The 15,665-nt window shown below is 42.0% G+C and overlaps 1 protein-coding gene across 2 annotated transcripts in view; it reads left to right on the top strand.

The window, feature by feature from the left end:
- pax3a (paired box 3a) overlaps nt 1-14,579 on the top strand; it is a 35,640-nt gene extending 21,061 nt beyond the window's left edge. The window contains exons 5-9 of one of the 2 annotated variants that reach the window (XM_062988056.1): nt 257-456; nt 1,142-1,307; nt 2,283-2,506; nt 10,790-11,048; nt 13,798-14,579. In XM_062988056.1, coding sequence (XP_062844126.1) covers nt 257-456; nt 1,142-1,307; nt 2,283-2,506; nt 10,790-11,048; nt 13,798-13,832 — 884 coding nt within the window. In that variant the 3' untranslated portion in view covers nt 13,833-14,579. Of the gene's footprint in view, nt 1-256; nt 457-1,141; nt 1,308-2,282; nt 2,507-10,789; nt 11,054-13,797 lie in introns of both variants that reach the window. The other variant, XM_062988057.1, reaches the window with a different exon arrangement.
- The last annotated feature ends 1,086 nt before the right edge of the window (nt 14,580-15,665 follow it).

The following is a 15,665-nucleotide window of genomic DNA, read 5'->3' as shown; positions in this document are numbered from 1 at the left end:
TCATTACTATGACTACTATTACCCAACATTGAACAAGAAGCATGTATTGACATTTGAATAAATTAACCTCTCACCAAAGTATCCCTTTATGTTCCAATCCAAGACAAACATTTCTAAATGATGATGACGACGACTTTTTTATATTTAACAAATCTGTACTTATATTTAACATACTTCTACTCAGGCTAAAGGGTTTTGCAAATAAAGACACGACTGAGGTGCTTGCTTTCTCAAGAGTGTTAAATGTTTGTTTTAGCAAGTCATTCAGACGAGGGCTCGGATGTGGACTCGGAGCCGGGGCTTCCACTAAAGAGGAAACAGCGTCGCAGTCGGACGACGTTCACCGCCGAGCAGCTGGAGGAGCTGGAGAGAGCGTTTGAGCGCACGCATTACCCCGACATCTATACTAGAGAGGAGCTGGCTCAAAGAGCCAAACTCACTGAGGCTAGAGTGCAGGTACACTAATTTGAGTTATTTTATGTTATTTGTTGCCAGATTGACTAATTGCATGACCCATATGATGGGTCATTGGAGTGCTCTCTTTTAAAATGACAGTACCCCACTGACAGGTCACTAGGGGTCACTAAATGGTTTGATGAGCATGCAAATGCCTAAACAATATAACACACACATGGGAGATTCTGGTAATCCATCACCATCATCAATATACCCAATAAGAAAATATGTTTTGGTGGAATAATGTTTATGGAAGGTGGCACATGCTGGCCTGACGTCTAAAATAAAAGACGTCTAACAAAAACACTTTATGATGCACACAAACACACACACACACACACACACACACACACACACACACAAACAAACATGTATTTTTAGCTTTTTTGCCCCCCCCCCCCCCCACCAACTGCACTTAAACAATTACATACATTGTGTCCCCTTCATCCCCCGCCTTGTAGAAATAGTGTAACTATTAAAAGCCTTCATTTAGAGACTTTTTTAAGCTGTACAAGCTGTCACTAACAAATCAGAGGCTTGAACCCGTGATCTACATGGTCATCAGTACCTCAGGCGCAGCCATCAGCCCCCACATACTAATGTGCCCACACATACACACACGTTTCATGCATACACATCATAAACATACCTAAACGTCTAAATATATATTCTATTTTGTCTGTAGGTGTGGTTTAGCAACAGACGGGCTCGTTGGAGAAAACAGGCAGGAGCCAATCAGCTGATGGCCTTCAATCACTTAATTCCTGGAGGATTCCCACCATCAGCCATGTCGAGCCTTCAACCCTATCAGTTATCAGACAGTCCCTACCCTGCCACATCCATCCCACCAGGTGGGGAGCAACACCATTCCACACACACACACACAGAAACACTCTGGAAAGACCATTTCCTTAAAGTAGGGTGTCTTGCAGTATAGAAGAAAACCAGTCAAGTAAAGAAAAGAAGAAAAAAAAAGAAAATACAAATTGCAGCACAGAAAATTGATCACAGTTTAATGGTGTGTTTGAGTAGTATGAAATGCAAGGCCCTTAACCCTTTGTTTGATTGCTTGCAATGTATTCCATTATATTTTTTAGTCAATTTAAATAAAAGAGTTTGTGTTTGAGGTAAATAATAAATAATAATAATAATAATAATAGCAATAATAATAATAGTACAAACTGATTTATTAATAATAATAATCATAGTCTAAATTGATTTAATAATAATAGTGGGAATTTATTTATTAATAATAATAATAACAGTACAAATTGATTTAATAATAATAACAATAATAATAATAGTACAAAATAATTTAATAATAATAATAATAATAGTGGGAATGTATTTCATAATAATAATAGTACAAATTGATTTATTAATAATAATAATAATAATAATAATTGTACGAATTTATTTAATAATATAATAATAGTGCAAATTTATTTAGTAATAAAAAAATAATAAAAATAATAATAAAAATAACAGTAATAACAATAATTAATAATTATTAATTATTAACTATTATTAATAATAATTATAGTACAAATTTATTTAATAATAATAGTGCAGATCTATTTAGTATTATTAATAATAATAAGTACATATTATAATAAGTAAAATAATTTTAAATTAAGAAAATCTCATGTTGCCATATTTTAATTCTTACAAATTATAATCTTGTAAATTATAAAAAATCAAAGGAAAACAAAATCAATTGTTATTTGAACACTTCCTTTTTCTAACACCATTCATATTTTTCATATATAAAACAATATTTTAAAAATATATTGGTTTTTGACTTTCTGTTCTTCTTAATGTTTCAGCAATGTCAGAGCAGACCAGCACAGTGCACAGGCCCCAGCCTCTTCCCCCTACTTCAGTGCACCAAAGCGGACTAGCTACAGCACCAGGAACCCAAGAAGCCGGTTCAGCCTACTGCCTCTCCTCAGGACGCCACGGCTTCTCGGGCTACTCGGACAGCTTTGTTGCTGCATCGAGCCACTCTAATCCGGTCAACCCTACCATCAGCAATGGCCTCTCATCACAGGTTAGCAAATGTACAGCTCTCACTGTGCTATTGTTGAATGTTACCTGGTATTGATGAGTACTGCAGCATGTTAAAAAGTTTGCATTCATAGATACTAGAAATTCAGACTTAAATAGAAAATACTGCACAAAGGCAGGAACACCCAAAACAAGACGCCACATATTCACACATATACTTATAACTAGGTGCAAATTTGAGTAGCCTTTGCACCTTCTGTATGTTTTGGATGTGGAAGGCAACTGGAGACTGAAGACGCTGGGAGACCAAGCAAAATTTCTCTCATATGGTGACTGGCGGTGAGATTCAAACCCAGATCATCAGAACCCATGAGCACTGTTATATTGGTTCCAGTGTGTTAGCAAACCCTCCAAATATGAAACACTGTTATACAGATTGTTCACCATGTGACTGTCTAAGCTTTGCTGGGCTAAAGTCCTAAACTAAATTTGAGTACTACAGGCAAACATTGTAAAAAAAAAAAAAAAGAAAAGAAAAAAAAAGCCTGTTTTGTTTTAATCACTTTGCCTGATAGTGTATTAGCAGCAGCAAGTGAATGTGAGATAGAAGGGTGCCGGAACAAGAGTTAGGCAGTAGCGAACGTGTGGCAGAAGGGCCGGTGATGAAAATGAGAAGTGAAAAGACAATTATGTGTGATTACACAGTCGTCGACTGCTATCTCCTGCGGTGAGCACCGTGCCCGTCCGTGTTAACAAGCGGAAAATGAGCTGCTAAGCACCTTGGAAGCGCCTCCTGTTCAACCATAAGCATGGCATTCTTCGTAGGTTGTTTAGACGCACATGGGAAAGCCAGGTCTGGTAGTTTTGGTGATTTAAACAGGTTCATGTGAGTTTAAATAAAATATGACCTTTATTGTGTCTGTATTGAGAAGGACAAGAGTCCAAGTAAATTCCCTGAATTGCCCTTGTAGTGATACATCATAAACATTACATTAAAACCACCTCCTCGTTTCTACACTCACTGTTCATTTTATCAGCTCCGCTTACCATATAGAAGCACTTTGTAGTTCTACAATTACTGACTGTAGTCCATCTGTTTCTCTACATACTTTTTTAGACTGCTTTCACCCTGTTCTTCAATGGTCAGGAACCCCACTGGACCACTACAGAGCAGGTATCATTTGGGTGGTGGATCATTCTCAGCACTGCAGCGACACTGACATGGTGGTGGTGTGTTAGTGTGTGTTGTGCTGGTATGAGTGAATAAGACACAGCAGCGCTGCTGGAGTTTTTAAACACCTCGCTGTCACTGCTGGACTGAGAATAGTCCACCAACCAAAAATATCCAGCCAATAGTGCCCCGTGGGCAGCGTCCTGTTCCACTGATGAAGGTCTAGAAGATGACCAACTCAAACAGCAGCAATAGATGAGCGATCGTCTCTGACTTACACAACACACACTAACACACCACCACCATGTCAGTGTCACTACAGTGCTGAGAATGATCCACCACCTAAATAATACCTACTCTGTGGTGGTCCTGTGGGGGTCCTGACCATCGAAGAACAGGGTGAAACCAAGTAAAAAAAGTATAAAAAAAATATGCAGAGAAACAGATGGACTACAATCAGTAATTGTAAAACTGCAAAGTGCTTCTATATGGTAAGTGGAGCTGATAAAATGGACAGTAAGTGTAGAGACAAGGAGGTGGTTTTAATGTTATGGCTGATCGGTGTATGTATATGCAGACCTAGGGCTAAATTAGGGCTATTTAAACTTTTCTTGTTGGTGGCCAGATGGAATAAAAATACCCAATCAAGGGCCACAGACTCTTCTGTAATAAAACAAACACAAATTGTTTAGAAGCATATGGGAAAGCCAAGTCTTAGAGTTTAAATAAAATATGACCTATATTGTGTCTATACTGAGAAGCCAGCTAGACTCCTCAGAATGCCCTTAGACTGATAAGTCATAAAGCTTCTTGTTTATGCTTCTGCCTTGATTATTGTGACATGCCTTCTATCTCTGCATGACCCAGACAGTGACATAATTGTTTAATTTCTACTATTAAGAAGGACTAAAGACATACCATGGGATGTTTGGTGGGGGGGTTTGTTAAAAACGTTGCATGTGATTCTGTTTGCGCCCAAAATATTCTAGCCCTTGAGGGAACATTGTGACAGAAAGCATCCAAAAATATACTCGTCATATGCAATGATACAAAAGACTCTCTGTGATGGAACGTTTTGTTTGATCTACTGTCAACGTTTTTGAAGTTTTGTGACTAACATTCGTACGAATTGAAGAGTTTTGCCACGGAAAGTGTGAGCGTGAAGACTTTGGAGATTTACTGACGCTCACAAGCTATTAAACGTCCATTACTCTTCTCGGAGCTTCTGAAGTTGGTGCCTGTCACATTCACACAGGATATGGAATTGCCATTAGTGTGTGTGTGTGTGTGAGTGTGGGTTTGACCTAGGCCAGAACTGATCAGTGGCCTTCTGTTGCCCCTGGAGAGCAAACGTCGTTGGTTGTCGCGAGCAGGGCAGTATCCTGTGTCTGTGATTCTAATTACAGAATGTTCCAGACTCTTAATTGATTGGAATGAGAGAATTTATCCTTCATAATCTGCTGTGTAATTTATGCTAATGACTTACTTTCTTGCTTAATTGTTTCATTTATGGATTTATCAAGGGGTTTAAGGTATGCTGATCCACACACGGTTGGAATCGCATTGAAGAATTGTATTTTTATTGATAAAGTAAATTTAATAGTTACAGATTCAACACAAATAGTCTTTATCGTAACTCAAAATCTGTTTTGTCATTGGGAAATCTGCGTCGTAGATCTGACATCTGTTTAGGTTATAATTTTTATAGTATTATAGCAAATGGACAAAAGTATGTGGACACAGCTATAAGTTTGTTGGCAATTCCTTTTCAAAACCATGGGCATAGAACATGATGCTGGGTCTAGAATATGACCAACTCAAACAGCAGCAATAGATGAGCGATCGTCTCTGACTTTACTCTACAAGGTGGAACAACTAGGTAGGAGTGTCTAATAGAGTGGACAGTGAGTGGACACGGTATTTAAAAACTCCAGCAGTGCTGCTGTGCCTGATCCGCTCATACCATATAGTTTTGGCCCCCACTTTACAGATGTCACAACCTACTCTAGTCTGGTAAGGCTTTCCACAACTGTAGGAAGTTGTACCCATGAGGTAAACGTTTTTTTTACCTCATGGAAGAAGTGTTGCGGAAACACCTGAACTGTGTCCACAAACTTCTGGCCATATAGTGTATATACCAGGAACCTTTTTTCAAAGTTACTTACAATGGTGACTGAATATAATGAATATTATGAAGTATTTGACAGTTAAGTCCATTTCCTACAACTACAGGGCGGTTAAGGTACCGGACTAGTAATCGAAAGCCCCACCACTGCCAGGTTGCCAGTGTTTGACCCTTTAACCTTCAATTGCTTTGACAGTATACACTGATCAGCCTTGTTTCTACACTTACTGTCTATTTTATCAGCTCCATTTACCATGTAGAAGCACTTTGTAGTTCTACAATTACTGCCTGTAGTCCATCTGTTTCTCTGCATGCTTTGTTAGTCCACTTTCATGCTGTTCTTCAATGGTCAGGACTCTCCCAGGACCACTACAGAGCAGGTATTATTTGGGGGGTGGATCATTCTCAGCACTGCAGTGACACTGACATGGTGGTGGTGTGTTAGTGTGTGTTGTGCTGGTATGAGTGGATGGAGTTTCTAAACACCTCACTGTCCCTGCTGGACTGAGAATAGTCCACCAACCAAAAACATCCAGCCAACAGCGCCCCATGGGCAGCGTCCTGTGAGCACTGATGAAGGTCTAGAAGATGACCAACTCAAACAGCAGCAATAGATGAGCGATCGTCTCTGACTTTACATCTACAAGGTGGACCAACTAGGTAGGAGTGGACAGTGAGTGGACACGGTATTTAAAAACTCCAGCAGCGCTGTTGTGTCTGATCCACTCATACCAGCACAACACACACTAACACACCACCACCATGTCAGTGTCAGTGCAGTGCTGAGAATGATCCACCACCCAAATATAATACCTGCTCTGTAGTGGTCCTGTCCGGGTCCTGACCAGTAATTGTAGAACCACAAAGTGCTTCTATATGGTAAGTGGGGCTGATAAAATGGACAGTGAGTGTAGAAACAAAGAGGTGGTTTTAATGTTATGGCTGATCAGTGTATGCAGACTCAAATGTGATGTGGAAGCTTTCTGTCAGTGAACTGCGTGTGCTCTTGGGAGTGTGTGTCTGAGCGTTCACTTCACGTGTAGACAGATATCCCCCCCACCGCTAGGTGAATGAGGCTCTTTAACCTCCATGTGGTTTCCATTTGTAAAGCATAACACATCACCATGCTCCTCACACACAGCTCGGATCCCTCTGACCAGAAACCTGTAAATTACCTTCTGTCAGTGGGCAAGTGTGTGTGTGTGTGGCCTCCTAGTGGGAATCACAGTTTTAAAACCTGCTCTTTCTCACTGGCTTGCTTTTAACGCAGCTGTGTTAATTTTGCATTGTAGCTTTTTTAATTTTTATAGCACATTATGGCTTTGGTGGTACACTAATTGGCCTTCTTAATTATTAAGTCTAGGTGTTATAGCCACACCCATTTTTTCTATTTTATTTAAGCATTTTCTCCCAATTTAGCGTAGTCAATTTGCTGCTGGGGGATCCCTGATTGCAGTCGAGGTGGGTATATTGCTGCTCATGCCTCCTCTGACCCGTGGAACCCTTTTTCACCCGTGCATTTTGCACAGGCGCCTCTCTATCCGACCCCACCCACATAGTCCGGTCATCCTGCCCTAGCAGAAACGTCTCTGCTGCAGGCACTGCCAAGCCATCTAGCAAAGGCGAGTTTTGAACTGAGAACTCCTGCGCCACCTGGGCGCCTAACACACCCATTCCTAACAGGTGTATAAAATGAGTTACGTTTACGTTTACATTTTCGACATTTAGCAGACGCTTTTATCCAGAGCGACATACAATCTAAGCAAGTGAGCGCTAGGGGCCTTGCTCAAGGGCCCAACAGTGGCAACCTTGCAGTGGTGGGATCTGAACCAGTGACCATCTTCTTACTAGTCCAGTGCCTTAACCACTAGTCTACGACTGCCCTAAAAAGCTCACCACCAATAGTGTTGCTCGTTTGCAGCTCTGCCTAACTATCATAGAGGTCACTGAGGAGGCAGAGAATTTTTAATAGGGACATATCTCAGTCACATGATCAAATAATACAATAAATGAAATAATTTACCTGCTTCTATTGCCCAGGTGGCGCAGCGGGATGTTCTGCTAGCACATTAGCGCAGAGATTCTAAACTCCTCGGTTTGAAACTCGGCGTTGCCACCTGTCGGCTGGGCGCCATCTAGCAGGCATAATTGTCTTCAAATGCTGTGTAAGGATCCTGATTGGTAGATAGAGAGGCGCCCATGCAGAGGTGAAAAAGGGCTGCATGCAGGTCGGAGGAGGTGCGAGCAGCAATATACCCACCTCGACTGCAATCAGGGATCCCCCAGCAGCGGAAGACAAATTGACTACGCTAAATAGGGAGAAAATGGGAGAAAATGCATAAATAAAATAGTAAAAATTACCTGCTTCTAACTTTGTGCTCATACTTGGGAAAGGCCCGTCCCTATACCAGCAGGACTATGCCAGTGTTTAACAGGGTTAAGATTGCATATGGTTGGTTTGAAATGATTTTATACTTATAAAGAACGCCTGATAAAATCATTTAGTTATAAGGAGTCCAGTAAAGCTGTTAGCTCCCATAAATGCCATGGGTTTCTTAATACTATGGGTCCTAATGCAATTACACCCCCAACCTTAACCTACACACACACACATAGACATTCCAGTATCAGTGGTCCTTATTAACACTGAAAGCAAATTTAGCACAGGTAGCAGTAAGAAGTGTTGGTGCGGTAAAACGTCATCAAAGTGCGAACATGAGACGAATCTGCATTTGCGTGGAATAACCGTCAGATCCACTCTGAAAGCATCCACATGTATCTGTGTGACCACTCATGTCCTGTATATGAAGGCATTGTCACCCTGCTTCATTTTGGACACTTGATCCCCCAGAAAATTGTTCTTAGCTTTGCAGTGACCCTTTCATCTAAAGAAACAGGTGGCCAGCAAATTGTCCCTGTCAAAATTCTTCTTTATTTATTTATTTTTTTTGGAATCTCTCTTCCTCTCTCGGTCCGTCTCACTGGTTCAACATGTGTGTGCTCATCCAGCTGTTCAAGATGAATCACTGGAGAGATTTCATGACCCTTCACAGAAGTTGTAAAACTCTTAAATACATGCAGTCATTCAAGTAGACATATAGTCTACACACACATACACATACACAAACACACACACACTTTCTAAAATTTCTCTCACCCCCACACACCCAGTCCGTCTGTCTCTGTCGGACACGCTCAGTTTAATTCGACGAGCCTTTCTGCTGAACGCGGGCCACAAATCTATCCTTTCTTTACTCTCTCCCCTCTTCTAGCCCCCCTCCTGAAATTTTCGTCTCTGTATGCACACTCAAACATGCACAGAGGATCGATTTTTTTTTTAGGGAAAATCTTAGCCGGGCAGAGAAACACAACTCCTTAGCTCGACCGCTCTCAGCCTCTTTCTCTCTCATATGGGAAATTATTTAAACAGGACCATGTGTGCGCTTGGATGGAGAATAATCAGAGTCTTATGGGCCGAGAGCGAGTGTGTGCCGGTGATCTCAGCTCTGCCCAGGCTGCTTTTCATTAATGATTAGCGGAGCGAGAGGGGGAACCTCCGTCAGAGCCGGGCTGGGCTCGGCCTCTCGGTGCTGGCAGAAGAGGGCCCTCTGGCACCGATGCCACAGTTAACGTCTCAGATTAGCGAATCTCGCTAACACTCGGCATAATGGCTGAATTAAATATGGAGATGATTTACTAATATCCTCTAAATGTTTTACACATTGTGGTTGTGGTTATGGTTTCATTTATAGATCCATGTTTTTGATGAAATGTGAGGTTAGTGGATGTTTTAATGGGATACTTTAACATTTTTGGACCAAGTCTCTGTCCACCACTTTACCATTTTTAAGTTAATTAAGATTTTGGACTCTTTATTAGGTCAAATCGGTTAAGTCCAAACTTAGTTGTACTGGACGTCAAACACTTTTAAAATACACTGATCAGCCATAACATTAAAACCACCTCCTTGTTTCTGCACTCACTGTCCATTTTATCAGCTCCACTTACTACATAGGAGCACTTTGTAGTTCTACAATTACTGACTGTAGTCCATCTGTTTCTCTACATACCTTTTTAGCCTGCATTCACCCTGTTCTTCAATGGTCAGGACCCCTACTGGACCACCACAGAGCAGGTTTTATTTAGGTGGTGGATCATTCTCAGCACTGTAGTGACAATGACACGATGGTGGTGTGTTAGTGTGTGTCGTGCTGTGGAGTTTTAAAATGCCGTGTCCACTCACTGTCCACTCTATTAGACACTCCTACCTAGTCGGTCCACCTTGTAGATGTAAAGTCAGAGACGATCGCTCATCTATTGCTGCTGTTCGAGTTGGTCATCTAGACCTTCATCAGTGGTCACAGGACGCTGCCCATGGGGTGCTGTAGGCCTGATATTTCCGGTTGGTGGACTATTCTCAGTCCAGCAGTGACAGTGAGGTGTTTAGAAACTCCATCAGCATTGCTGTGTCTGATCCACTCATACCAGCACGACACACACTAACACACCACCACCATGTCAGTGTTACTGCAGTGCTGAGAATGATCCACAACCCAAATAATACCTGCTCTGTAGTGGTCCTGGGAGGGTCCTGACCATTGAAGAACAGCACGAAAGGGAACAGATGGACTACAGTCAGTAATCGTAGAACTACAAAGTGCTTCTATATGGTGTAGAAACAAGGAGGGGGTTTTAATGTTATGGCTGATCGGTGTATATATACAGTAAAGTCAATGGTTTACATCCACTTGTAAGGGACATAAATTAGAAGCTGCTGGAACATACCAAGAGAACTTTACATTGTCTTCGACTAAAAGGCATCCGAAGAAGCCCAGGTTCCAAAATTGGCAGTCCAAAAACTTGACCGCAGTGGACAGGGGCGGTCTTAGCAGCCTCTTAGCCCATGTCGATATAAAGCTTGCTTGACTGTGAACATGTTATCAATATTCAAAGAGTTTATTATTTATTATTCATCTGTAGGATGGACATTTTCTCTCAAATCAATAACCTTTCTCTTTCATCTCTTTCAGGTGATGGGTCTCTTAAATGCAGGCGGCGTGCCTCACCAGCCCCAGGGAGACTTCTCCCTCTCTCCTCTCACCGGTCCTCTGGAGCCCAGCGCCGGCATGGCTGCCAGCTGCCACTCGTCACAAAGACTGGAGCCTCTGTCCGGGCTGGCCAGCATGCCCTCCCTGCCCAACTCTCAGTCCTATTGCCCACCCAGCTACAGCTCGCCAGCCTACAGCGTAGACCACATGGCACCTTACCAGTACGGCCAGTACGGGCAAAGTAAGGTGAATAGCAATACTGTTCAATGGTGTGTTTGTGTGTGTGAGAGAGAGTAAGAGTGAGTGAGAGAGAGTGATTTAAATTAAGGATGCCATATTATACTTGTATTATTGGGTAACATGAGTAGGAAACTGAAACCAGGGCAAATTAATGTAATAGATTCTTACAAACTATAGTTTATCAACCTATATTTTCTTAAAACAAGTCTTACGTCAATTTAATCTATTAAAATGTATAGCAGATCAATAGCTAAAGTAGCTAACATACCTAGCCCTTCTCTAGAATCGGTTAATTGAACTAACTGCTTATAAATATCTCTCGCTTCCTAAGAAAGAATCATTAGGATTGTGACTGCACGTCAGCTAGTTGGTGGACTGAGTAGCTGGCTTGCTGACCGAGTGCTCTCTCATTAACTGCAGCCAGGATCTCTCTCGCTTCCTACCTTTTTAGTTTAGTTTAGTGAGAGAGAATCATTAGGATTGTGACTAAGCATCAGCTAGTTGGTGGACTGAGTAGCTGGCTTGCTGACCCAGTGCTCTCTCATTAACTGCAGCCAGGTTCTCTCTCGCTTCCTACCTTTTTAGTTTAGTTTCCTGAGAGAGAATCATTAGGATTGTGACTGCACATCAGCTAGTTGGTGAACTGAGTAGCTGGCTTGCTGACCTAGTGCTTTCCTTAACAACAGCCAGATTCTTAAAAGTGTCCTCGCGAGAGAAGCGTCAACTCGTTGACTTTAGGGTTTTTGTAAACTATAGTTTATTAACCTATATTTTAATTATAACATCATAAGGCAGTTTACAGAGAATGTCCTTTTTATTATTAATTAAAATTGCATAACAAATCAATAGCTAAGGTAGCTAAGATATCAAGCCTAGGTTGTTTGAAGCGACTGCTTATAAATCTCTCTCGCTTCATGACTTAGTTTAATTTTCCGTAATAGAATCACTGGGATCGTGACTGCACATCAGCTAGTTGGTGGATTGAGTAGCTGGCTTGCTGACCTATTGCTCTCTCATTAACTGCAGCCAGGTTCTCTCTCTTTTCCTACCTTTTTAGTTTAGTTAACTGAGAGAGAATCATTGGGATCGTGACTGCACATCAGCTAGTTGGTGGATTGAGTAGCTGGCTTGCTGACCTAGTGCTTTCCTTAACAACAGCCAGATTCTCCAAAGTGTCATTGCGAGAGAAGAAGCAACTCACTAACTTTGTTATGGTTTCGTGGACTCTTGATTCCATGCTTTTGCTCATAGTGTAGTGTGATAGAGCCTGATCGAATATTCGAATCATGAATTAATGAATCAACCTTATTGAATCAACCCTCACAACCAATCCCCATTTTCATCAGTCTGGAGAATTATTCTCCAATTGCACTTGAACCTGAATGGCCAGCAATTATGACTCTAATAGGCTCTTTCGAAAAAGCAACAGGTAGACGCCATCACAGGTCACAACCCAGTAAGCGTGACCTTTCAAGACCCCATGTGATGAGCGTGCTAGTCAACCTCAGGAGCATGTAACCTAGCCATGAAATGACCTCCAGGGTAATGAAGATATCGCTCATTACATACACCCCCCCTCTGGAATGAAAGGAGCAGTCGGTTGCTCATTACACACACATGTACGCGGACACACGGGAAAGCTGAAATGAAAGGCGCAGCCATCGCAAAGTATGTTTGACAGATTCACTGAGAGGGTAGAATGGTACGGAGCACACGTCGAATGCCCCATCTGACGCCATCTTGAAATCATTAATTTGCCGTGGCCGTACAGGCTATATTGCGAATCGTTTTGTATTCATGGGCGTATAGTGATATTGGTGCTTTGTCGGATAGTGTATCTGTTTGATCTGAGGAGCTGATGATTGTGTGTCGGTGTGTGTCGTATTAAGGAATGGGATGAATCTGCGTGTGTCCGTGTGTGCATTGGGAGGGGGTCGCGAAGGGCCTTCGCAGGAGCAAAATAGCCTGTGGCAGCTCCCTATTAAAACCATGTGTTTCAGTCAGAGGTCAGATCCTGCACTCTTATTGATTGTTGGTCGTCCTCCAAAGATTGGAGGGTGGAACTGTACTTATTGTAGCGCCGATCAGTCTTCTGTTATTATCATCACACACATACACACATACGGTATCCTTCATCTACCCTACTGTGGCTTCAGCAGCCTGCCAAAGGTGACTTTCCCAAATCATAACATAATAGCTTTAAATTCAGGCTGCCATGTATTATAAAGCTGATTTGGTACTTAAACGTCCTTCATAAGTGGACTTTTACTGGGTACTTTACTGGTAGGAAGGGGTAACTGGAAAGACTTACACATTTAAACAGAAGGGAAAGAAACGCTGTCTGCAAATTTGAGTCATTTAGAATTGAAAGCTGAATTACGACCAATGTGAGCTCCTTATTTCTGGCAGTGGTGGTTATTTTACTAAAATATTTTAAGAAGGTCAAGACGCACCAGCACCAAGCTGCCACCTCTGGGCCCCAGAGCAAGTCCTTAACCCCTGATTCTTTAAATTAAAGCGTCTGGCCAAATGCATAAGTGTTAATCTAAATTTTACTTACAAATCAAACCAGGAATGCAGTTAAGTAAAAGCTAGGAACCAAACACAAGTGTCTGAAATATCAATCCTACCAAAACTCTTCAACGTCTACAAAACGAACAACAACAACAAAGCATTACCAGTCATGCTAACCTATAAATGTCCCAAATTCCAACTGTAAAACTTGCTAAGAATCTTTTTTTCTGTCTCAGGTGCCTTTCATTATCTGAAACCCAACATCAGCTGAGAAGAAACTCAAGCAGGAGAAGAGAGGACAAAGTACCGGACGGTTAAGACAAACCACCTGCTTTTCAGCTATTCTCCTGACCTATGACATCTGCTTTCAGCTCCATGCCTTCCTACGACCCCCCCTTGGCATCAGGACCATTCCACTCCAGCTGCGCCGCAAACCAAGCCGGGTTGGTTCCCATTCGGAGTGATTTAGGCTCTGCACTTTGGTTCATTGTGGATAATTAGGACCAAAAAGCCCTCTGTGGTGAGGGCTCCACGGCATGCCTTCCAACTTCCGAGCTTACTCGACCACTCCCAAAGAGCGCCACGTAAGCAACGAAGTGAAGCAAGACATGGACAACAGAAGAAAAAAGGACTTCTTAGGACTATAAAAATGCAAAATGAACTTGAAGACTTGTGTATTTAACCTGAAATTAACAGCAGGGAAACGTGTAGCACCGGGCAGTCGCCTGTCTGAATGACATTATGTAACATCATGATAGTGTGTTGTTTATATTGTATTGTGTTTTTTTTTTTAGATAAGGGCTCGTTTTTTTGTACGGAGGTGTATAATTGTTTGTCATTGACATTCCCATGAACAGTAAAATAAATGAAGCAGTACGAGTTGGGCCCAGCGACGAGAGAAATTGAGAATCGGTCGGCTGGTATGCACTTGTGTCTGATGGCATCTTAGGGATACCAGGACAGATTATGACCAGTATTTTATTGTATTCGATGATATCAGTATGAAAAAATGGGGACTGAGGTCAATATAAAAATAATAAACATTTAATCAACATACTGACCAACAAAATCCAAAGAAAGTGCAATATACACAATGTATACCTCAAACACCAATGTCTTATTCGATCATTCATACAACTGAAGCCAAAAGTTTACATACACTTGTAGAAGACAAGTGTAATGACATGGCCGTCTTGGGATTTTTTTTTTTTAAATGCGTGTCCAACTTTTACCCAATTGCGTTATCCTCTCTACTGGTGCTCACCCCTGCCCCGATTGAAGAGAGCGAACGGACACACGCCCCCTCCGGCACGTGTACAGTAGCCGACTGCATCTTTTCACCTGCACGAGGCAAGTTCATATGCGGATCAGCCTTGGGCACGGAGAGCCACACCCTGATCGCATTATTCCTCTACTCTGACAGATGGCAGACGCCATCAATCAGCCAGCAGAGGTCGTAATTGCATCAGTTATGAGGAGTCCCTACCCAGCCGGATGACAGACCTGAGATTCAGTACGATGTATTCGAAGTCCCAGCTTTGGTGTGCTAGCGTATTTTACCGCTGCACCACCTGAGTGGCTTGGATTAAAAAAAAAAAAAAGCCCAATACTCATTGCAATATAAAGTTTGCTTGACTGTGGACAGGATCATCTTTGTCTTAGCAGCTTTTAATTTTTGACAGACCTCTTTTTAGAGGTTCTTGTATCATGTCTGACAGTTAATACTCATTTCCTCCTAGCACGAGGTGACAATTTGGGTTTCATTTAAACATATTGGGTTCATTTTAACTTGCCCTTTTCTGGCACTAAATTCACCAGCTGAAGTCAATAATAATCTCTGTTATCGAACCTCGACTCTACCTGTCCGACTGGGTTGGGCAGCAGCATGAACAACGATTGACTGTTGTTCAGGGTTAGAGGGTAAAGAGTCGGATCATAGGTCCTCATAACTGGTACGACTGCGGCCCCTGCTGGCTGACTGATGGCGCCTGCACAGGGCTGAGGAATAATGCTGATGGGGGTGTGACCCTTCGTACACAGCGCCCGTCAAGTGTATGAACTCGACTCGTGCAGGTGAAAAATGCAGTCTGTACTGATTGCGTAC

Source organism: Trichomycterus rosablanca, chromosome 25 (assembly GCF_030014385.1).
Source record: "Trichomycterus rosablanca isolate fTriRos1 chromosome 25, fTriRos1.hap1, whole genome shotgun sequence".
NCBI classification, from domain to species: Eukaryota; Metazoa; Chordata; class Actinopteri; order Siluriformes; family Trichomycteridae; genus Trichomycterus; species Trichomycterus rosablanca.
This window is presented reverse-complemented; position numbering and strand designations above follow the sequence as displayed.